Source organism: Panulirus ornatus, chromosome 7 (assembly GCF_036320965.1).
Source record: "Panulirus ornatus isolate Po-2019 chromosome 7, ASM3632096v1, whole genome shotgun sequence".
Lineage (NCBI taxonomy): Eukaryota > Metazoa > Arthropoda > Malacostraca > Decapoda > Palinuridae > Panulirus > Panulirus ornatus.
The window spans coordinates 3,320,473-3,343,546 of NC_092230.1; the positions used below are offsets into that span (position 1 = coordinate 3,320,473).

General features: G+C 43.6%; 1 protein-coding gene across 1 annotated transcript in view; it reads right to left on the reverse strand.

Annotated features, from left to right (window-relative positions):
* The window catches only part of LOC139749329 (DBH-like monooxygenase protein 1 homolog), a 229,044-nt gene that overhangs the window by 155,356 nt on the left and 50,614 nt on the right, over nucleotides 1-23,074 (reverse strand). The window contains exon 3 of the mRNA XM_071663051.1: nucleotides 6,859-6,972. Coding sequence (XP_071519152.1) covers nucleotides 6,859-6,972 — 114 coding nt within the window. The remainder of the gene's footprint in view (nucleotides 1-6,858; nucleotides 6,973-23,074) is intronic.

The window sequence follows — 23,074 nt, forward strand, 5'->3', positions numbered from 1 at the left end:
GTTGGTGATGGGGATGATGGTGTTGGAGCTGTTGTTGTTGGCGAATCTGGATGTAGTTGGGGATTCCAGGTGGAATATGTTCATCAGAGTATTGGCGACGGATGATGGAGAGTGATGGAGGAAGAAAGAAAGAAATATGCCAACGATGATTGCAGTGAATGAAGGAAGGAAGCAGTGGTGATGGGGGTTAGTTATCCAAGTCATTAATCCCCCAAATCCCCCAAATCCCCCCTAATCCAGCCTGGGCTAAGATCTAAAGGAGGCCCCTCACCCCCAACCCCCCTTAGTGCCAGTGGTGGGTAGTTACCCAACTATCTAATTGCCTCTTCCTGCTGCCTGACCAGGTACACTTCTCTCCTAACAAGAGAACCAGAGAAGAAAATGCCTTCAGAAAAAATTTATATTTTTTCCACCTTCTTTTGTCTTTGAAAATCTCGTTCTAATCCAGGTCTTTTCATTCAAAGTCTATTGTAATCCTTCTCTTTTCACAGAAAGTCCTTGCGATTTCTACACTTTTTATCAAAAGTTCACTCGATTTGCCACACCCATTCATCAGAATTTTGATATAACACCTCTTCTATTTCAAAAAGCTTTCGTTACTCCTATCCTTTTCATTCAAAATCGATGATGTTCCCTTTCTTTCCATTCAAAATCTCTGACACTCCTCTTCTACTCAAATCAAATCCTCTAATTTTCATTCACTTTCTTTCCCACCCTAACTCATTTCAGTCAAAATCAGTGGTAGTACGACCCTACTGAGAATCTATGCCATTTCTATTATTTCTATTCTTATGCCACTTGTAATCTTTTCATTCAAAACCTATAACATTCTTACCCACTTTTTCATCAAAATCAAGACAGTGATAACATTTTTGTCGGTCCGTCTCCATTGAGAGAGAGAGAGAGAGAGAGAGAGAGAGAGAGAGAGAGAGAGAGAGAGAGAGAGAGAGAGAGAGAGAGAGAGAGAGAGAGAGAGAGAGAGAGAGAGAGAGAGAGAGAGAGAGAGAGAGAGAGAGAGAGAGAGAGAGAGAGAGAGAGAGAGAGAAAGAGAGAGAGAGAGAGAGACTATTGTCAACTTGGTATGTTTTCTAAACCCCTCCATCCCCCACTGTGGTGATATAATTTGCATCGCTAATAGAACAGCCCTCTCTCTCTCTCTCTCTCTCTCTCTCTCTCTCTCTCTCTCTCTCTCTCTCTCTCTCTCTCTCTCTCTCTCCTTGTCCAAAACGGCATATAGACAAGCGTTTCTCTGAGAGATTAAGAAAGAAGACGTAAGTCACATTGGAACTTACAAGAAACACTTGAGCTCCAAGCCATTCGACAGTGTTCCAAGCCATTTTCAAGAATACAGTGTCGACATGAACAAAACCAGCCCACACCACAGCTGAGGGAACATGGAACAGTTGACCTGAGGAACATGGAACAGTTTTGACCAGAACGGTGAAATGACCTGTTCCTCTACCTGGCAGAAGACGTCAGGTCAGCTGCAGATGTCTTCATTTCGCCACAGTTCAACACAGATTACATTAAGATGTTATCTAGTTTATACATTCCTTCACTTATGTTTAGGGTGCTGTTAAGCTTGGCAAGGGAGGATTTAACACTAAGCCGTTGTATAAGTGACAGAAAAATATGATATTCTTCCCGTCCTTAAAACTGTCGTGGTAGGAAGAAGAAAAGCTGAAAAGAATGGAATCCACTTTATGCAAATTCCATTCAAACGAAATTTGACACTAAGGCATTTTCCTCGGGAGTCATCTTAATGCCATTAACTAAGTTCCTTAAACTTCTTGCAGGGTCTCCAGACGTTGCAAATGACTTCAGGCCTCTGCAAGTCAACACGGCTCATATGATAATGGAAAATGCTACCGAAAATAGATGATATATGAGTCAATTATACTACTGTCAACTCACACTCTCAACCCACCTCATAAACCAATAAATCAAGTAGACTGCTGTTAACTCACACTCCCAAATCACCTCATAAACCAACCTATGAACTTCATGAGTGGAAGATAAACCACAACTTGTACTGACTTCCTCTTAATCCTTGAATAGTATATAGAAAGAACTGCTTTAACGACACAATATATCAAAAGAGCTACATTAACAATACAACATATTAAATGAAATGCTTTAACAATACAATGAATTACAAGAACTGCTTTAACAGCACAATATATTAAAAAAAAACTGCTTTACAGTACCAGATTCAAAAAGATTGCTTTAACAGAACAGTATATTAAAAAACTGCTTTACAATGCCAAATTTCTATAAGAACTGCTTTAACAGAGCAATTTATTAGAAGAACTACTTGTACAAAATATCAAAAGTAATGCTTTAACAGAACAATGTAGCAAACGTGCTCCTTTAACAGAATAATATAATAAAAGAACTGCTTTAACAGAATAATATAATAAAAACTGCTTTAACAGAACAATAGAATAAAAGAACTGCTTTAACAGAACAATATAGTAAAAGAACTGCTTTAACAGAACAATATAGTAAAAGAACTGCTTTAACAATAAAATATGTTGAGAGAAATGTCGTCATGCAAGTCATTATTTGGACACTACAGCATCTTGAGTTCGTCTACGTCTCAGCATCAGAAACAGGATGTGAGAGACCGTGCCAGTTTAGGCCCCCTTAATGCTCATCTATACATCTTTAATGCGCACCTATAGATCTTTAATGCTCACGTATACCTCTTTAATGCTCACCTATAGCCCCGTTAATGCCCACTGTAGCCCCCTTAATGCTCACCTACAGCCCCTTTAATATTTTTTGGCAAAATATTGTAGTAAATACACGAAAGTGCTGTCTGTCTGCCTACCTGTCTGTCTGTCTGTCTGTCTGTCTGTCTGTCTGCCTCTCTCTCTCTCTCTCTCTCTCTCTCTCTCTCTCTCTCTCTCTCTCTCTCTCTCTCTCTCTCTCTCTCTCTCTCTCTCTCTCAATTTCACCACCACAGTGAGGGCCAGATGGCCATATGTGTCGCTGTCATATACCACAAGGCCCTCGGGTTGGTGGTGGCAGGGATGTTGGCAGGTGTCAGAGAGTGTCAGGCGTTGGTGTCACATGTGGGAGAGGTGTCAGGAGACGTGCAATGTTTGGGAGGCAGGACGTGCACGACCAGTGAGGCAGGACGTGCACGACTAGTGAGGCAGGACGTGCACGACCAGTGAGGCAGGACGTGCACGACCAGTGAGGCAGGACGTGCACGACCAGTGAGGCAGGACGTGCACGACTAGTGAGGCAGGACGTGCACGACCAGTGAGGCGGGACGTGCACGACCAGTGAGGCAGGACGTGCACGACCAGTGAGGCAGGACGTGCACGACCAGTGAGGCAGGACGTGCATGGGGGGCATCTGGTCCTCACGTGCCTCTTTATCTAAAGTTATGGAGGAATATATCTGTCGTCTTCCTCAGGACGCGCGCAGGAGAGGCTTCCTGGTCGAGGAAGATCTTAAGTCGGGTTAAAGAGGACGAAGATTCCAGGATAAAAGAGGAAGATTCCAGGATAAAAGAGGAAGATTACACTGGACTAAGGGAGGAAGATTCCATTGGAGTGAGGGAGGAAGATTCCCTTGGAATAAGAGGGGGTGGGAGATTCCCTTAGAATGAAGGAGGAAGATTCCCTTGGAATAAGGGAGGAAGATTCCATTGGCATAAGGGAGGAAGATTCCATTGGAATGGGGGAGGAAGATTCCCTTGGAATAAGTGAGGGATATTCCCTTCGAATAAATCTCATCGTAATTACTGGTAGGAATACCCCATCTCTCTCTCTCTCTCTCTCTCTCTCTCTCTCTCTCTCTCTCTCTCTCTCTCTCTCTCTCTCTCTCTCTCTCTCTCTCTCTCTCTCTCTCCCTTTCTCTTTCAACCTTCACCTTCTCCCCACCCGCAACCAAGGCGTCCCTTTCTCCACACACACACACACACACACCTTGAGCTGGTCAACAGATCCTGACACTAATATCATTTTCCTTAGTCTAGCAAAGTGAAGGCTCGGGAGGGCTCATTTGAATACCTTGGAAGGTAATTAAGAATTTTGGCGTCCCATTGGTGTATCGTCTGCTTGAACTTGACGAGTTCGCCCACCTCCCCCAACCTCCCTCCTCCAAGCTTGGAGTTGAGGAGCGTGGCTTACAGTTTAGTTGGGTTGGACACACACACACACACACACACACACACACAGACACACACACAGACACACACGACCCTCGTCCTGAAGGCTGGCAATTACAGGGGGGGGGGGGGCCTTCCCAGCGACAGAAGGGACTTAAGGATGATGAAGTCGCCAAGGATCACAACTCCCTCTGCTGCTGACGGGGGAGAGAGAGAGAGAGAGAGAGAGAGAGAGAGAGAGAGAGAGAGAGAGAGAGAGAGAGAGAGAGAGAGAGAGTCGTAAGTGCCAAGAAGGGGGGGGCGGGGGGGAGAGTGTTTACAGAGAGAGTTGAGATGAGGGGGGGGGGGGGGCCGGCGCCTCTCACAATGAGATCAAAGTGAGAGAGACAGATAAAGAAAGAAGAGATCAGTTGCACGTCACAGAGACGAGACCAGTTCCTTGAATTATTATGTCCAATTTCTGTGATCCTGAAGTCTGGGCCAATTACCTGAATTATTATGTCCAGTTTCTGTGATCCTGAAGTCTGGGCCAATTACCTGAATTATTATGTCCAGTTTCTGTAATCCTGAAGTCTGGGCCAATTACCTGAATTATTATGTCCAGTTTCTGTGATCTTGAAGTCTGGGCATCTGTGTCGTCGAAGAGAGATTAAAAAGAAAAAGAGATAACACAAGATATGTGTTATCGTCAGCTGCATGTGTTATCTTAAGGTATGATAACAGGCTTGTCCTTGATATCAGGACGTGGGTGCTTGCTGTGTTGCAAAGAAAGCTCCACATTCGACATGCTTGTTGTACTCAGGTACACGAGGGGGTGGATGAACTCCTGGGTTGGGTGTGGGCCGAGTGCTGACCTCAAGATACGACCCCAGGGGGGGAGGGGTCGGAGCCTGAGCTGGCCCGTGCTGACTCATGGGCAGCAACGTTAACCTGTACACCACAGAGGCCTCTGTGTGTGCGTGTGTGTGTGTGTGTGTGTGTGTGTGTGTGTGTGTGTGTGTGTGTGTGTGTGTGTTGTATCATTTATACTCGAGAGAAAATGGGAAAGGGGTGGTCCAATAATGTAAGATTGGGCCAGAGAGAAAACGGAATAACGAATAGAATCTATTGGTTGTTATGGGAAAAAGTATTCAACACTGGGGTGTTAACCTACGATGGGTGTAGGGAAACGATGAGGGACGGCAATGGGTGTAGCTGTAGAATCATACAAGTGATGTAGTCTACCTGTATACCTAGCTACAGGTCATTCTATCTCGTTATCTATATGTCTGTCTCAATCTATCTATCAGTGTAGTCTATCTATCTACCTATCAACTACTTATGTGTTTCTCTGTCTGTCTACATATCTTTCTGTCTATCTACCTGTCTATGTCTATGTATCTCTCCATTTATCTGTCTACCTATTTGTTTGTCTGTCCATTTATATATATGTCTCTCTATCTATCTATCTATTTATCTATCTATCTATCTATCTATCTATCTATCTATCTATCAGTTTTAATCAACTCCTGTCTCACTTTTCATGAGGTGGATCTGGTACGGTCTTCAGTAACCCCTCACACGCCTCCTCATATCCTCTCCCTCTGAACTAAATTAAAACAGGAACTTCCTCACTTATAAAAGTGCTACTTCTCACTTTTGGCTCCTCACTTTACGCACTTGACGTTGCTTCGTCAAGCTGTGTACTTGAGCTGAGTGTAACTCCATGAGGTGTACGAGTCTACAGGTGTGAGGAGGATATGAGAGCATGAGTGATCTGAAGCCCTGAAGGACATGATGGAGTTTATGAGGAAGGCAGAATGAGGAAGGAAAGAGCGATGGAGTCCTTGCTATACTAGACCAAAGTCTATAACTGGCCATACGCTTTGAGTACAATGACCTATGGAATGGAACCCTACACAGGCAATAGCCGAGGGAAAATAAGGTCCCAACTCACACAAAACCCAAGACAAATAAAGAGTTTAATCCCACGTCTAAGGAACTTGTCATTTCATGTGTGGTGGAGGAGGATTGGATCGTAGAGTGTGGGGGGAGGGGGGGAAAGGTTTAGAGGATCAAAATGCTATCAAAGACTCAAAAAGTTTTCAAAATGATTTTCAAACTGATCAAAAAAGAGATTTGAAATTCTCTTGTGACCTCATTATTCTTTTATACTTGTAAGTGAAGAGATTGTTACCTTTGTCGTATGATATTCCTAAAGTAATGTTGTTATGTATACCAATCATAAACGGATAGGAAGAAGTACAATCTTATTAACAACCTTCTTGCTCCAAAGAAATCCATCATATCCTGCTCCTGAGTGGAGCGCAGTTTTGCAGATGCGGTAAGTCCCATGAAGAAAGTCTTGGGGTAACATAATTATAATGATATTGACAATCATGATAATGATAATGATAATAATGATAAGTCCTTCACCCAAGTCTCTCGCATCATAATAGAGTTGTTTCACTTCACTTCCCTTCAGTCATACCAAACCACAAGAGTGTTTGATACCTTTGGTCAGACCTCACGTCAAACACATCTTCCGTGGGTGCCACAGCCAAGGAGTTCTCTCCCTTTTACCCCCCTCATTAACACCCATAGTCACCAGGCAAACCAGATGTCGAATTCGTTTTCGCCATATCTATATCAATACCTTTTCTGCTGTAATGAAATTAGGCAACATAATTGCTTAGTAATCACCAGAAAGATGGGGAATCCCATTCTTCGTGGAGGAGGACATGACGGGTACTCACCATGACGTGTGGTTCGCCACTGTAGTCGACGTAGCCAATGAGGAGGTCAGCACCCTCCATGGTGCCCGTGGGGGATATGCCCAAAGCCACGTATCCTAGTGTTCGTCCTTGGATCTGTGGGGGAACCAAAAAGAGTCCTTATATATCTTGAAGGATGTTTGATATTGTTAGAGTGCCTCCTTGCACGTGCAGAGCCCATGGTGTTCTCGTATACAGACTATATAATCGGTATGTGCAGAGATGGAGTGCGTGTGATTGGGAAGTGTACAAGAGGAAGCGACAGATCAAAAAAAAAAAAGAAAAATGTACGTGAGCTGTGACATATGGCAGTTTCAATTAAGGGTGCATGGACGGTGTCTATGGGTTGAGATGGAGTGCGTGTGATTGGGAAGTGTACAAGAGGGAGCTAAGGAAAAATGTACGTGAGCAGAGACAGACGGTAATTTTGATTTAGAGGGTATGGACGGTATGTATGTGCAGAGATGGAGTGCGGGTGATTAGGAGGTGTACAAGAGGAAGCAGCAGAAGGTCAAGAAAAGGCACTTGAATTAAGGCAGAATTTGAAGAGGATGGTGTCTTTAAGCCCCTTATGGGCATATTCACAATAAGATTACTTGAAGTTCCAAAGACTAAAGGATTCATTACTGATATAGATAATGATTTTCATAATTTATACAATAATATATACAGGACGGAGACACATGTATTCAAAATCAGTTGCCTGAAGTGCCCCAGACTGACTTGTGGACTCAGGGTAGTTCTTAGACAGCAAAAATCATACGATGTTAATGACCAGCAAAATTCTGATGATATGGAAAGCTCTGGGTCTTATACATTACATTGACCATCAATATCTCAATGAATAATCAAAGAACACTCTCCATCCATACGTTGTATAAACACTCAAGATGGAAATAGTATACAGGCATTCCAACTATTGGTATTCACAAGCCAAGAAACCCAGACTACTGCTTTCATCCTCCTGTACTTGTGGGACTGAAACTCTCACCTGCTTTCAGTGTATTCATTCACACCGGGTAAGTGTGGCTGGTGCATAAGGTCGTGTGTCCCCTGATCTCCAAAGTGGTAAGAAATGGGTGATTTTCCAATTGAGTGTTGTCGTTGCATAGCCCCACACACATGGTCTGTGCATCACCGAGTGCTGTAGCGACACAACCCCACACATATAGTCTGTCCATCATCGAGTACTGCTGTTACACAGTCCTACACTTTCTGTGCTTCAAGAGCTAATGGTTTGGATCTTCTAAGAAGTTGGAAGGTAGTTTCTGACTGTAAATATCTGTTATATTACAGGGACAGTCTACAGGCAAGCAAGCTTCACTGTCTCTCATAGTGTTTCACTGTAGAAAGAGAATTTCTTATTGTCTGCTGTTTCCCATAGTTTCGGTGTGGGAACCGACCACTTGAGGATTGACTGTTATAATACCTCCTTCATTGTCCTTCGAACAGCTAAACTGTGAAGTTATCTTCCTTCTTTAGTCCCTCCCTCGTCATATGACCCTCCTTCCTTTCAGAGTGAGGTCTATATACACCTGCAAGAGCCACATTTGAATTTTCTTATGACATTTTCGTTCAATCTATGTGGCTTTTGATTAAGGCATATTTCGCCCGTGTCTCGTCAGTTACTATATATATATATATATATATATATATATATATATATATATATATATATATATATATATATATATATATATAAAGGATGAAAATAACTATTTTGTGAAACGTTCTTGACCACAAGGGGGAAAAAAAATGATTTTCCCTCGAACGTACAAAGCCTTTCACTGGAAGTCCCATCGACAGACGGTAGGAGACCTTCCCAACCCAGCTGTGTGGAGGGCCAACACACCGGCGTGGCTCCTTGCCAGCGATACAGTTTGTGGGGCGAATATGTGACACCCAGCCGTCTCTCTCTCTCTCTCTCTCTCTCTCTCTCTCTCTCTCTCTCTCTCTCTCTCTCTCTCTCTCTCTCTCTCTCTCTCTTCCCTGTCCTTCAGGAGAGGCTTGAGTTACAGGGGGGAGGGATGATTTGCCAGCCCAGCCCAGCCAAGCCCAGCCCAAGGACGCGGAGGCTGGTGGTTTGACGAACGGACGGACGGCTGTGAAGGACACGGACCAAGGCACAGATCAATGAGGGCGGAAGTGAGCATCATCACCGCCCAGCTCCCGGGCGATAGCAGGACAAGGACGACTTATGGTGAGTGTTCGTTTGTGAAGCCTCGACCAGCAGTTGAAATGGTGGACCGCTGGAGACAGAGATACCAACATGAATGTATATATATATATATATATATATATATATATATATATATATATATATATATATATATATATATATATATATATATATATATATATATATATACACCTATGATTCTTTATATATCTGCTTATGTATGTGCATACACACAACATGAGTATATGTATGTACATACACACAACATGAGTATCTACATATATACCTACAATTCCTTGCACATCTGCGTGTGTATATGTGTATGAGTGACTCCCCCACCCCGTGACATCATCACCACACACTATACACATCTATCCACATCGTTAGCCATCCTTCCCTATCCCATGGCATCATCACTACACTCTATCCACATCGGTGGCCATCCTTCCGCTTGTTTCATCCGGGCCAATATAAGAGAGACGGTTCGTTCGTCTCAGTACAGCGCCTCGAGCCGGAGCGTCTTGCCTCCCTGGGCTAATGACTCTACGTTCTTGGTGACAATTAACATGATAAAGGAGAGGCCACGCTTGATGATGGTAAGGCATTACTTCCTGGGGAAGCCGGGAGAGTATAGAACGAGGCACAGTCAGGGAGAGGGGCGAGGTATGACCCCCTTAGACTCAGAATGATGCACAGTCAAGGAGGAGGACGAGGTATTATCCCCGTAGACACAGAATGGTGCACAGCGAAGGAGGAAGACGAAGTATTATCCTCGTGGACATAAAATGATGCAGAGTAAGGGAGGAGGCCAATATATCACCTCGAGGGGCACAGACTGATGCACGGAAAGGGAGGAAGATGAGGTATTATCACCCCCACGGACACACAGAAGGCTGCACAGCCAAGGGGGAGGTAAGGGACCCGAAGTTGGTGCTCCCAAATCCCTTATATACATCGTCTGGTTCCGCTCCCTTGCCGCCTCTCCAACGCCTCTGGTATATCCCCAGGGACGCCCGTCAGCCACCACTCCAGCAGCGCCCCTGGGCTAAGCTGTCTCTCAAGATCCCGCCGATGCACTCCAGGGATTCATGTGTGGCAGGAGGGATCAGGAGGAGGAGGAGGAGGAGGAGGAGGCAGAGGTCTGGTTCAGTCAGCTGAACCAAGGCAACACCAAGCCGTTCAGCACGACTGACTGCTGAATACTGTATACAGATCTCTAGCAAGCGTCCTCACCATGTGTTGATCCTGTGGCGGTAGATTACCAAGGGATGGGAAACCCACCAGTTCTGGGTTTACCTGGACCCAGAGGTAAACTAGAGTATACATATATACGTATAATAACATGGAAGAAACGAGTGATAGTGAACTGTGGTTCGTCCTTCAGGCCCGAACCAACACACAAAGCCCCGAAGCAATGACTGGAGCAGACTGGAGTCTCAGTCAGACACGAACGCAAAAAAACGTGACTAACTTGAGCAAAGTTAGCGTCCAGAAGATGGTCGTCCAAGCCCCAGGGAGGTGAGGCGTCCAGGGGGCACTTCACCCAGTCACCGAAACTGCTTCGTTCATTGGCTTCGTGAACCTAGACGAGACTTTGAACAGCTCCATTCGCGAGAACTACTGAACTGCCGTTTAGCTTGTTGGTACCTGGTTCATGACGTGATATGAATGATGCTACTATTACCATAGGCTTCATGAAATAAGCCACGAGGTAATTAGCAACATGAATCCTAATTTCTCGTTATTAGTCATCGTTAGTAAAACTGAGCAACGGATGGTTCACAATAACACTTGGAACCACCAGTGTGGGTGGTTCATTGAAGCCTCATCAATAGAACCCTACTTCACAGAACCCCATCAATGATTCGGCTTTAAGAAAGCCTTTCCAACAGGTGATACTTCACTGAAGCCCCACAAAAGCGGTGGTTCACTGAAACCACACCAAATAGCTGTAGTTTATTGAGCCTCCACTAAAAATGGTGGCTTTCTGAGATAATACACAGACCTGTATACCTTGATTTACACCCCCTCCCCGTAAAAAAGGGATTGAAGTAAATTGTTTTGGGGGAAATTAGGGGAATCTATAGTTCTGGTTTTCACCAGGTTGTCCTGAATGATTGTATGACATAATCCTCATTTCGTATTAATGATGGCCTGGCTACGTGTATGCTCATGTTCTTCCCCTTCCCGCCCCGACTAAAATGGGAGAGCTTATTGGTCAACAATGGCATGAGATTGGAAACTCCATGAGTCGTTCGGTCAAGGGGCTAACCAATCCACGTAGCTCATTTGTCACAGTGGGGTTGTGATTGTAATGTACCTCCGTGGTGTAGCGGTTAGCGATTCTGATCGTGACGCATTCAAGGGCCCGCCCAGGGTCGAGCGCATAGGTTCGAATTCCATTTGCGGCAGACGTTCTACATATACGTATATATATATATATATATATATATATATATATATATATATATATATATATATATATATATATATATATATAACTGTTCAAGACGCAAGTATGATAACATAACACTTATTCTAGAAAATAAAAAGTCACTGCGAAATTCAGTGCTCTTCTTAGCGAAAACATCTATTCTATAAAAGATTTTCGAAATATCATCTATCGGAAAGTATTTTCTCCCCCCCCCAATCCCTAACCGTGTGGGTGGGGGGGGGAATGTTGTTACACCCCCCCCCCCCCGCCTCCTAACGCGAGGTGTCTGGAAATAAAATATTGGTCTGAATGGCGCTGATGGGAGGGAGGGGGAAGGAACAGGGAGTGGGGGTAGAGAGAGAGAGAGAGAGAGAGAGAGAGAGAGAGAGAGAGAGAGAGAGAGAGAGAGAGAGAGAGAGAGAGAGAGAGAGAGAGAGAGAGAGAGAGAGAGAGAGAGAGAGAGAGACCCCTCCTCCACACAACACGCCACATCGCAGTGTGGCAGACCTTGAAAAAAATAAAGAAAAGAGAGGGGAAAAAAAAAGTAATGCTAGAAATTGTTGGAGATGCTTTTCGGTCATGGTATATTTCGTCAGGCCAGAGCAGTTGTGTGGGCGGCACAATACTTGCTGCTGTAAGAAACTATTAAGGAAAACAAGAGCAAAGATCAGTGGCAAATGTGGCTCGACGATTGTTGTGTAAGAATGAGAAGAGGAAAAAAAACGATATTACTTTGAGCCTTTTGTAGAAGCCAAGGTTATGTGTGTGTGTGTGTGTGTGTGTTTGTGTGTGTGTGTGTGTGTGTGTGTGTGTGTGTGTGTGTGTGTGTGTGTGTGTGTGTGTGTGTGTGTGTGTGTGTGTGTGTGTGTGTGTGTGTGTCTGTGTGTGTGTGTGGTATGTAGATGTTGTCTTGAGAGAGGAAGAAGAATCCATGGGTATTGTTAGGTATGGAAAACTGGGTTGGATTTATGATGGTATTTGCATAATTACATATGCTCGACTACCATTCACCTTGTTGTAAACAGACCTATTCTTGAATGTACAGACCCACTGTGGAATGTGCAGACCCACTGTTGTATGTAGAGACCCACTGTTGTATGAATAGACCCATTGTTGTATGTTCAGACCCAATGTTGTATACACAAATTCGTTTAAAACACATTTCCTTCAGTGTTGTAGGTTTTGTATCTGTGTTTCATGTATGATACAGGTTCTGGTTTAATGACCATTCACCTCCTGTCGATCACTGACCTCCACAACATGCACATGTCCCATAGACCCTCAGCACTCTGGTGACGGCACGAAGACCCTCACCGGCCACGCGATGCCTCGTCGCCTTGCTAGATCTGTTCTGTCGCAACTTAGAGAGACGTCAAGACCTCTGTGGCCCCTAGCCTTCTTTGCCTTCATCAAGGCTTTCGACCTTTCCAGCAAACAACGAGGTGTCATTCCAGGATTTGCAGACTTCCTCAGTGGGCGTCGTCAGGAGGTACGGTTTCTAAGGTGCCAACTGCCCTTTCCAGTCCCTCATCTGTGGCCTCCCACGAGACGCTGGGATCAAAGTCTCAGGTTTCCTTATCCTTGTAAATGATGCCTTAATGGATGCACCACTGGTGTCAGCGTTGACAACAGCTCCTCCGTCTTCATCACCTTCCAGGACTCACTGAGCAGCATCCAGAGCTGGACTGCCAACAACCAGGTCACCGAATTTTAAGTCATACACATCAGTCTTACTCAGTATTGACTGACTAGGCTCCAGTCCCCTCCAGGATGTTCAGTTCACCAAGCTTCCAGCCCTGTCCTACCCCCTACTGTCTCACTAGACCCCATTCCCTCCCAGGTTGTTCAGTTCACCAAGCTTCCAGCCCTGTCCCACCCCCTACTGTCTCTTTAGAATCTAGTTCCCTCCAGTTTATTTGTGTCACTGTGGACGATAAACTGAGCTGGAAGACACGCGTCAGCATCATCATCAGATCCTCCTAGCATCGTCTTTACATTCTCCGTAGACTCAAGACGTTTGGACCCCCTGCACCAGAACCCAAGAACATTATACACAACTTTCATTCCCCTCACACTCACCTAAATCTCCCCAGCTTGGTGTTTCTCCACAACCACCACACAACAGGGATTACTAGAAAATACAGATATGAACATGTAAGATCATCTTTGATCCCTCTTACGCATCCTCTCAAGAGGCGCTCAATATACAAGCCCTCTCAACTCTCTCCATTTATCACTTGGAACTCATCATGTTCGGGAAGAAGCTATTGCACCATCTAGCCACCGTTACCTCCTGCCACCAAGAGAGATCCCTCGTTCCCCAGTTGCAGTTCGATACCACGATAGTATCGAAGTCTTCCGAGCTCGTACTGATCGTCAAAAAGAGACTTTGCCATTCAAACCATTGTGAATATTATATAAATACCATGTAGTATTTGCGTATAGACTACACGCTTGGCATTCTATCACCTTGTTATAATCCAAATGCCTTTACTGTGTGTACATTCTATATATATTTCAGCTTTTAGCTGTGTTTTCTCAACCAATGATGATCATAACAATTATATTGATGATGATAATAATAATAGTAATAATGATGATAATATTGATGATAACAATGATATTTTATGACATATTGGACTTTAATCAGTGGTGGCCTATGGCAAAAGTGGTGGCAAAGAGCCAACGGGGTTACTAAGAAATGTGATATTTCACTGTTGCACACACGTAACCCATCCAGTGGTTGTTCTTACCAGCTTTGTTTATATGACAGAGCGAAGCAAAAAGCGAGTTACGTCAGTACTACAGGCACTGAAGCTGCCGACAGGCTCTTAAATCCTTTGTTCTACTACCACTACTACTGCTACTACTACTACCACTACCGCTACTACTACTACTACTACTACTACTTGGGACAATATGTAGTGTGAAGAGGGCTGATCCATTGGGTAAGAGAGATGTGTGGTAATGATAAGAGTGTAGTTGAGGAAGCTGAAGAGAGTGTGCTAAAATTGTTTGGACAAATGGAGAGGATGAGTGAGGAGAGGTTGACAAAGAGGATGTGAGTCCAAAATGGAGATAACAAGAAAGGGTAGACCAAATTGGCGATGGACTGAATTACGAGGGTCAAAAAAAAAAAAAAGATTCGTTCCCAGACCTCTTTAAGAAATAAGAGTGAAAATATTTTCGTTCCCAAACTTTCTTACGAAATAGGAATAGCAATAAATTTTCGTTTCCAAAGCTCTTTACGAAATGAGAGAATCAACCAACTTCAGTGGAGTTCCGATGACGTAAATCTGTCACTGGCAAGAAGCGAATTTGGTCCATAGAGCAATATATCAGCTGCCATCATTATCTTGATTTTACTTGGACGGCAAAACTGTATATCTCCCTAGACCAAAAAGTCATGATTGAGTACATGAGTATATGATACTGAATTCTAAAATAAACTCACGGATATATGAACTAACTAGAGGATTTATATATATATATATATATATATATATATTGTCTAAGGCTTTATAAACCCCCTCTAACAGAATTTCTGATCCTGCCCACCAAAATCGCAACAATTGAATCTTAAAATCCAAAATGCAAGAGAAAATTCCCGCCTCACAAGATTTCCCCGTCAGGGAAATATACATTTTGTGGGGTTAAGTGGCACTTGCTGTGTCCTCTGAACCCGTAAAAGACATTGAGAAGGATTGGAATGGATCTTTTCTCTCATTTGCACCACTGGTATGTGTGGCTGTAATGTAAAGGGGATTACCTCCATTATATTGGTGTTTGTGGTGTACTGAAGGGGATTTAAGTACTTCAGTGTGGTGTTAGATGTAAGTGAAGGGGATTAGGTACTTTATAGTGATGTTAGGTATAAGTGAAGGGGGATCAAGATTTTTATAGTGGTGTTTAATATATGGAGAGAAGTAAGAAATAATTGTTTTTGTGGTATGATTAAGTAGCTTACAATGATGTTTGTAATGCACATAAAGAGGATTAAAATCTTTATGGCGGTGTTAAATGTAAGTAAAGAGGATCGAGTACTTTACAGTAAAGTTATATATAAACGAAAGGATTGAATACTTTATAGTGATGTTTGTTTTTCATGTGAAGGAGATTAAGAACCTTATGGTGGTGCTAGACATGATTAGTGGGACCTGATTACTTTATAGTGGTGTTTAAGTCCATATACAGGAGATTAGGTAATTCATAGTGGCTTTGGTTGTAAGTGAAGGAGATCAAATGCTTTAATTGGTGTTAGATGTAAATAAAAGGGTTTAGATAATTCATAATGGTGTGTATGGTATACAGGAAGGGAATCAAATACTTTATAATGGTGTTAGAAGAAATCTTCTCGGCCAGGAGAGTGTTATGGTAATATATCTTTTTCTCACTTGTTATGTGAAGCTGCCGAACCTGCTTTATGCGTCCACAATAAAGGAATGTGGATGCCAGAGAGAGAGAGAGAGAGAGAGAGAGAGAGAGAGAGAGAGAGAGAGAGAGAGAGAGAGAGAGAGAGAGAGAGAGTTGAAAGGAAACGAGGATGATGAATAATAAACCCAAATATGACAGACGTGTGTAGTTTAGATATCCCCAGATATCCCCCCCAGCTCCTAGTACATGAGTTACAAGGGTAAGTGTGTGGGGAGAGATATAACACCCCAGCTATCCTCCCCAGTCCCAGTACACGGGTTACGGGGATAGTGGGTGTGGGGAGAGACATGACACCCGCCCCCCCCTATCTATCCTCCCCAGCCCCTATCATTAAGCTGACACGAGAAAAAGAATAATTTTCGCAAACAGATGAGCAAAGTTAATTAATGATTCACGCCTGACGTGTACTTAAAGCTGGTTGGGGAGTGGAGGGGAGGGGAGGGGAGGGGAGGGGGTAAGGTGGAGGGAAAATATGGGGTAGGATTTAGGAAGGGAGGTGGGGGTGGGGAGGGGGGGGTGGTTTAGAGGGAAGAAAGACGGAGGGGTTTAAGGGATTTAGGGTAAGGGTTAGATGCAAGGAGATGGAGGTAGGGGTTGATAAAAGGGAGAGGGAAGGTGTATTGGGGAGGGAAGGGTTTGAGGGGGAGGGGACAAGGTTTGAGGTGATGGGTAGGTCGTGGTAAAGGGGAGGAGGGTAGAGGGTAGGGGTAAGGGGGAGGAGGGTAGAAGGAGGGAGGGAAGAGGGAAAGGTGGGAAGGAAGGAAAGAGGAAGGAATATAGGGAGAGGAAAAGGGGTATAGGCGCAGAGGATGGAAAGTAGAGGGAAAAGAGGTGGGAGAGAGTAAGTGGAAAGGACAGATAACACAAGACCTGATGGTCTATGACCAGGTTATCTGCTGGAGGACAGTACATGGGAAGGACAGATAACACAAGACCTGATGGTCTATGACCAGGTTATCTGCTGGAGGACAGTACATGGGAAGGACAGATAACACAAGACCTGATGGTCTATGACCAGGTTATCTGCTGGAGGACAGTACATGGGAAGGACAGATAACACAAGACCTGATGGTCTATGACCAGGTTATCTGCTGGAAGACAGCACATGGGAAGGACAGATAACACAAGACCTGATGGTCTATGACCAGGTTATCTGCTAGAGGTCAATAATGGTGTCCTGAATCATTAATTTCTTCAAAGAGAATCAGGATAGTAGAGCAGAAATCTCCTCCCCAGTCATCACTTCCCTCTGGCACATTGGCCGGTAGAAAGAACTAGCAACGAAGGATCTTCAAACAGCAAGGAGAAGAGGGCATACTGACGTGGACATTCTGTAGGAAAGAATGAATAAGTAACACATTATGATCTAATTTCAGTCGCCGAAAACTCTGAGGGAAAAAAAGGACATCAGATGCTAATCTGTAAAGTAGAAAGACATTGGAATACGTTCCTATCATGCGATAATTTTCAATAATTTATAATCAGTATCATTCAAGTACTCCCTCAGCCTTGTTATACATGTATTAACATTATTCGCATTCACTATGTGTGATGGTTGTATGATCTAGTGCATTTTAATTACTCCTTAGGGAATTTTCGCCTACGTTTATCTTCTTTCCTTAAGCTGCGTATTTTATTTTCGGCCTTGCGTCTACACCTAATGGAAAGAAAATGTGAGGTGAATTACATTCGATTTACAATTAATGATAATGGTGATAGTGTTAGACAATTTGAAATCTTCCGTTTTGTTCCCTTGGTGTTATGTTTTTTTTGTTTTCTTTTCTTTTTGAGACAAAATTCTTTAAGGTTTACGTACATCTCAGCGACAAAATGAGTTTTGTTGCTCTCCTCTGTATCATTTCAAGCTTTTCTTCAACTCTGATCAAGTTTATCGGCTTCATCCACATACAGGTGGAGTCTGTCAACGCCTCTAAATCTCTTAAAATCATTAGCCAATTCTATTTTCATTTTGACTTCATCTCCTGATCTTACATCGTATCAAAATCATCTACGTAGATAAAGAAGAGTATGGGATAAAGAGACTTGTCAGGCTCAACCATCCAGATGTTAAACTAACTGATACCACTTGAAGTTTTCTATCAGCAGGGTAGTCCACGATCCACCCACAAACACATCATTCTGTCTTGTGTGATCTGCCTTTACCGAACAGTCTTGTATGAGGGACCTTATCGAGATCCGTTTTGGACGTGTGAATGTATAACATCTGAGGGTATTTCTTATCATTGTAGTTGCTATGTATTAGCATTGGCACCTAGCAATGCTCAGAAGGAAAATTAGCGGCTCTATTGGCTTTCAAAATGGCCCTCAAAGCCAATGTATGGTGACTTAAGACCTTACCTACGTTCTGAAGGACTTATAGCCAGAATTGTGAGTCTATTGATGCGACAGCTTGGCCCTGAGGGATCAATAGACAAATGCACAAACTGGTCTTTCCTAGCTTCACCTAAGGTCTTTCCCAGGCTTTCCTCAAGTTTTCTGAAAGTACCCCTAAATTTTCCTTAGTTTTTCATCATGTCAGCACCAGATCTTCCCAAAATCTTACATAGTCTTTTCCAAATCTTCTGCAGGTCTTCCTCAAGTCTTCCCCGCCCTCTTCCTCGGTTCGATCTCAGGTCTTCGCCGGGTCTTCCCTCCTCGAGTCCTCCCAGGTCTCTTTAAGTCTCCACCAGGTATTCCTCCCCACGTTTTCCCCTGGCACGTTCTAAAGGGCAAGTTAGGTAATGAAGCACTCTAAGGTATTGCTAACACTGGTTTTACCGAAAGTACAAACTGGTTTGGTGGCCCTCAATATAGCCTTCAAGGACAACATTCAGATGTTGAAAACTTTGCCCATATTGTGAAATACCCACGACCAAAATGTGGGGTCTGTAATGTGCTATACCGTTCGGCCGTGAGAGAGTAACGTAAAAACACATGAAATCACTAGCGCTTGAAAGCATTTTAAAGGAGACAACCACAGAACTCTATTGAACGCAAGTATGGCCCTTAGTGAAGAATTCCGCGTTCATTTTCTGTTATTAGGTTTTTGATGACATAAGTATTACCCTTGATTATTGTTGGCAACATTCTGTCCAAATCGGGAGGTGGAGATTGGAATGTGGGAAGGGATTGAAATGTAGGATGGGGGAGTGGATTGTTGGAGAAAGAGTGGATTGTGGGAGGGTGAAAAGATTAGGAAGAGAATGTGGAAGAAGACCGGAAAATGGGATGTGAGCGGTAAGTGAAATATGGAATGTGGAAGGGGAAATACACGAGAAGGACAGAAAACAGAAGAGCAATTGGTACATGTCGAGGTCGTAAAATCTATACAGATAGTTACAGACTTGTGAATCAGATGGCGGCTACTTCCCCACCCACCTCTCCCTCCGGCACAACACTCGGCAGGATGATAGCAAATAAAGAAAAGCTACGTCGTACATAGAGAGTATACCGCCGAAGGAATTTTATAGGGAAGTGTAATTGGAAATCATAAGCAGTAGGTTCAGATCTAGTGAAAGAGAAAAGTGATATATGAAAAGGCTTATTCGAAGCTGATATACCTGCTTTAGATTCTTGATCAATTGATATCAACTATTCATTGATGTCATCAAAGCGATTGTATCATTGATGTCTTCAAAGTATTTGTCCAATCGTGAGTTTTAAGTCAATGATCGTCTTCGTTTTGACACCATTTGTCTATTACTCCCCAGATAGATCATATCTTTCCTTAGATTAGTGTTTATATTTTTTCCTTTTTAATTTCAAATCTTTCCTTTTGGTCTTTGATTCTTTAACTAATGTGAAGAAATCATTGAATATCTCAAGAACTACTAGATCTCTTAGTCTTCGTAGTTCTCTACCGATCATTTATAAGGTTTTTCATCCGAGGAACGGACGTGATTTTGTTGCTATTCTCTGTACGTGTTCTAGCTTTCTTTTTTTCGCCGTTTTGTATCCATTCTGAGAAGCGTATTCTAGATGAGGTCTGATCAAGGCTCTGTACTGTGGCCCTTACCATGTGTAGATTACATTTAGAGTTATGAAGCCTTTGTTTTGTCTTTACTGTATTCCACCCACCGTGTGGGGTGTGTGGGGAGAGCTGTGGGGTAGTAGGGTGGGGAGTAAAATGAGAGACGTCGAAGTCGAGGAATGTTGTGTGAGGGGTGGGAAAGGAGAGAGTGGGAGGCTAGATCTTGGGGTGGGAAGTTTGGAGTGGTTTTGAGGGTGGGAGGAGGTTGGAGCGGTCTTGGTCTGGGGTGGGAGGGGGTTGGAAGGGCTTTTGTTCAAGGGTACAAGGGGGTTGGATGGGATTAAAAGGGGTCTGAGGTGGTTTGACGTGGTTTGAGGTGGTTTGAGGTGGTTTGAGGGAGTTTGAAGTGGTTTGAGGGGGGGTTTGAGGTGATTTGAGGGGGTTTTCTTGGGAGTGGGAGGGAGGTTTTGGAGTGGCCTTGATCGGTGTGTGTGGACGGAGGTGTCTTGGAGTGTTGTGGGAAAGGGGGGGGAGGGAGGGGAACGGAGAGAATAATTGCCTGAAAGGATGAGAGAGATTTAGGTGGGACAAGATTGATGATGTGTATGAGAGAGAGAGAGAGAGAGAGAGAGAGAGAGAGAGAGAGAGAGAGAGAGAGAGAGAGAGAGAGAGAGAGAGAGAGAGAGAGAGAGAGAGAGAGAGAGAGAGAGAGAGAGAGAGAGAGAGAGAGAGAGAGAGAGAGAGAGAGAGAGAGAGAGAGAGAGAGAGAGAGAGAGAGAGAGAGAGAGAGAGAGATTTTGGCACCGTGAACGTGGATTGAGCCCAAATGAAAAAATATACATATATGTAAGTGAATATGATAGTAGATATATCATATAACAGCAATCTTCTATGTGCGATATCACCATACGATAACCATACTCAGTGTAAGATGATATCATGAAATAGCTATCTTCCGATTTAGTTAACACCTTAAAATAGATATATGTGTATGATAGAATACCATGGGATCCTATGCTATGATAGATATCTAGGTATGCTATCTTTAAAAGTAAGATAACACAGCATGAGATATCTCTCTTACAGATAAGATATCATACCATAAGATAGCTATCTTCTGAGAAAGATAGAACAACAAAGGATAGCATTCTTCTGAGTAAGATAACACATCATGATAGGAAAATATCTATCTTTAGAGCAAGATAAGTCCATAAGGTAGCTATCTTCAATGCAGATAAGATAAGAATTTAATCGACGTTATGCTAGCATTAGACAAGGCACTGTTACTTCAAGTAGCAGATTTAACAGTAAATGTTACTGGGAAAATGTTATCTAACGTTGTAAGTAACACTCTGATAAACCCTGGAGGCCAAGGTAACAGTAGGGAAAATGTAAGTAACAGTAACTAGTCAATAATTATAAGTTTAAGTAAATCAATTAATATGCTACGTTTTTAAGAAACTGTAGTAATAGTTTAAGTAAAGAATGTGGAAGAACCGATGTAAAGGCGTATCATTAAGTAACTTAAGTAACTTAGAAAGTAACACAAGTGTCAAAATCTTAAGTAAGATAAGTAACAGTCGAAGGAGCTGAAGTCACGATTTAAGTAACCTTAATGATAGTATGAGTATGACAAAAGACACATCGGAGGGAGACACATGGTGTAGTGTAAGTGTAAGTAGCACCGTCAAGAGGTGGTAAGTAGCATTAAGTAACGACCTGGTCTAAGGAACACCGAGGGAGCCCAAGGAACGGCTGCTCGAGCTGCCAAATCCTGTCGTCTTTGACCGCCCGGCATTGATTTTCTGACCGAAAACGGAGGGAGGGGGCAGGATTGTGGGAGAGGGGGAAGGAAGGGGGAGGATTGTGGGGGGGGAGGGGAAAGGGAGGGGCAGGATTTTGGGAGAGGGGTAAGAGAGGGGGGGGAACGATTGTGGGGGAGGGGAAAGGGAGATGGAGGATTGTGTAGGGGAGAGGTAAGAGAAGGACAGAATTGTGGGTAAGGGGAAAGGTAAGGGGAGGTTTGCTGGACCATATATACAGTTTCTGAGTATCCAAATTTAAGGGACCACATTAAGCTACCTGCCTTGAACCCCCCCCCTCTTTAAACCCCCTTAACCACACACTCACTCTATCTTTCCTTTTCATCTCCCTCTTTAATCTCCTCCTTTACATACCCTATTCATTCATTATCTTCTCCCTATTCCTTCCTACCTATCATGCTTCGTTCTTTCGATTTATTTAGATTTTTTTAATTCTTTATATACTTAATCGTCGTTTCCCACTTTAGAAAGGTAGCAACAAGATCATATGATTCACATCCATTCTCTAGCTGTCATGTGTAATGCACGGAAACCACAGCTCCCTATCCACATCCAGGTCCCAGAGACCTTTTGGGGCTTCATACTCCCTGACTCAGCTCACTGTACACCACTGCGTTCAGGAATTCGTCTCGTCCCTTGCACGCCTAACACCCTCCTGCAAGTTTAGGCGCCGAATTCTCCATCCTTCTACCCCGTCCCACTCCATTCCTTGTTCCCTCCACTTCCAACACATTTTAGTCTCTCCTCACTCATCCTCTCCACATGTCCACACCATTTTAGCTCTCCCATAGATATTCTCGTTTCTACAGCACCTCTTTCTTACCCTTGCATATCGCAGTTCGACCAATCCTCCTCACGCCACATACTACCCTCTAGCTATTCATCTCCAGCACACACCACCCACTTCTGTAGTTTATCATCTATGGCCAACGCCTCGCATCCATACAACACCGTCGGCAGTACTATACCATTAAACACTCGTTGCACTAACAGACAAAGAGAGAGAGAGAGACCTCTCTTTCCACACTATCCTCAGAACACCCAGGACCTTAACCCCTTGACTCACAGTATGACTTATTACACCTTCCATTGCTCCACCCGCTGCCATATCCTCTCCCCTGTATCAAATACGTTGTACATCCTTTTATGATCTCGCCACCGAAATTCACGCTCCTCCCAGCCTGACTCACTCCCCCTCTGTTAACCTTGTTACTCTTACTTTTATTCACGTTGAACTCTGAACTTTCTCTGTCCACACACACTCTCGCAAACTCAGACACCAGGCACGGCCTGCCACCAGTCTGCCACCAGCAGCGTGTCATCAGTAAATAACAACCGACATCACAAAGACCCCCGCC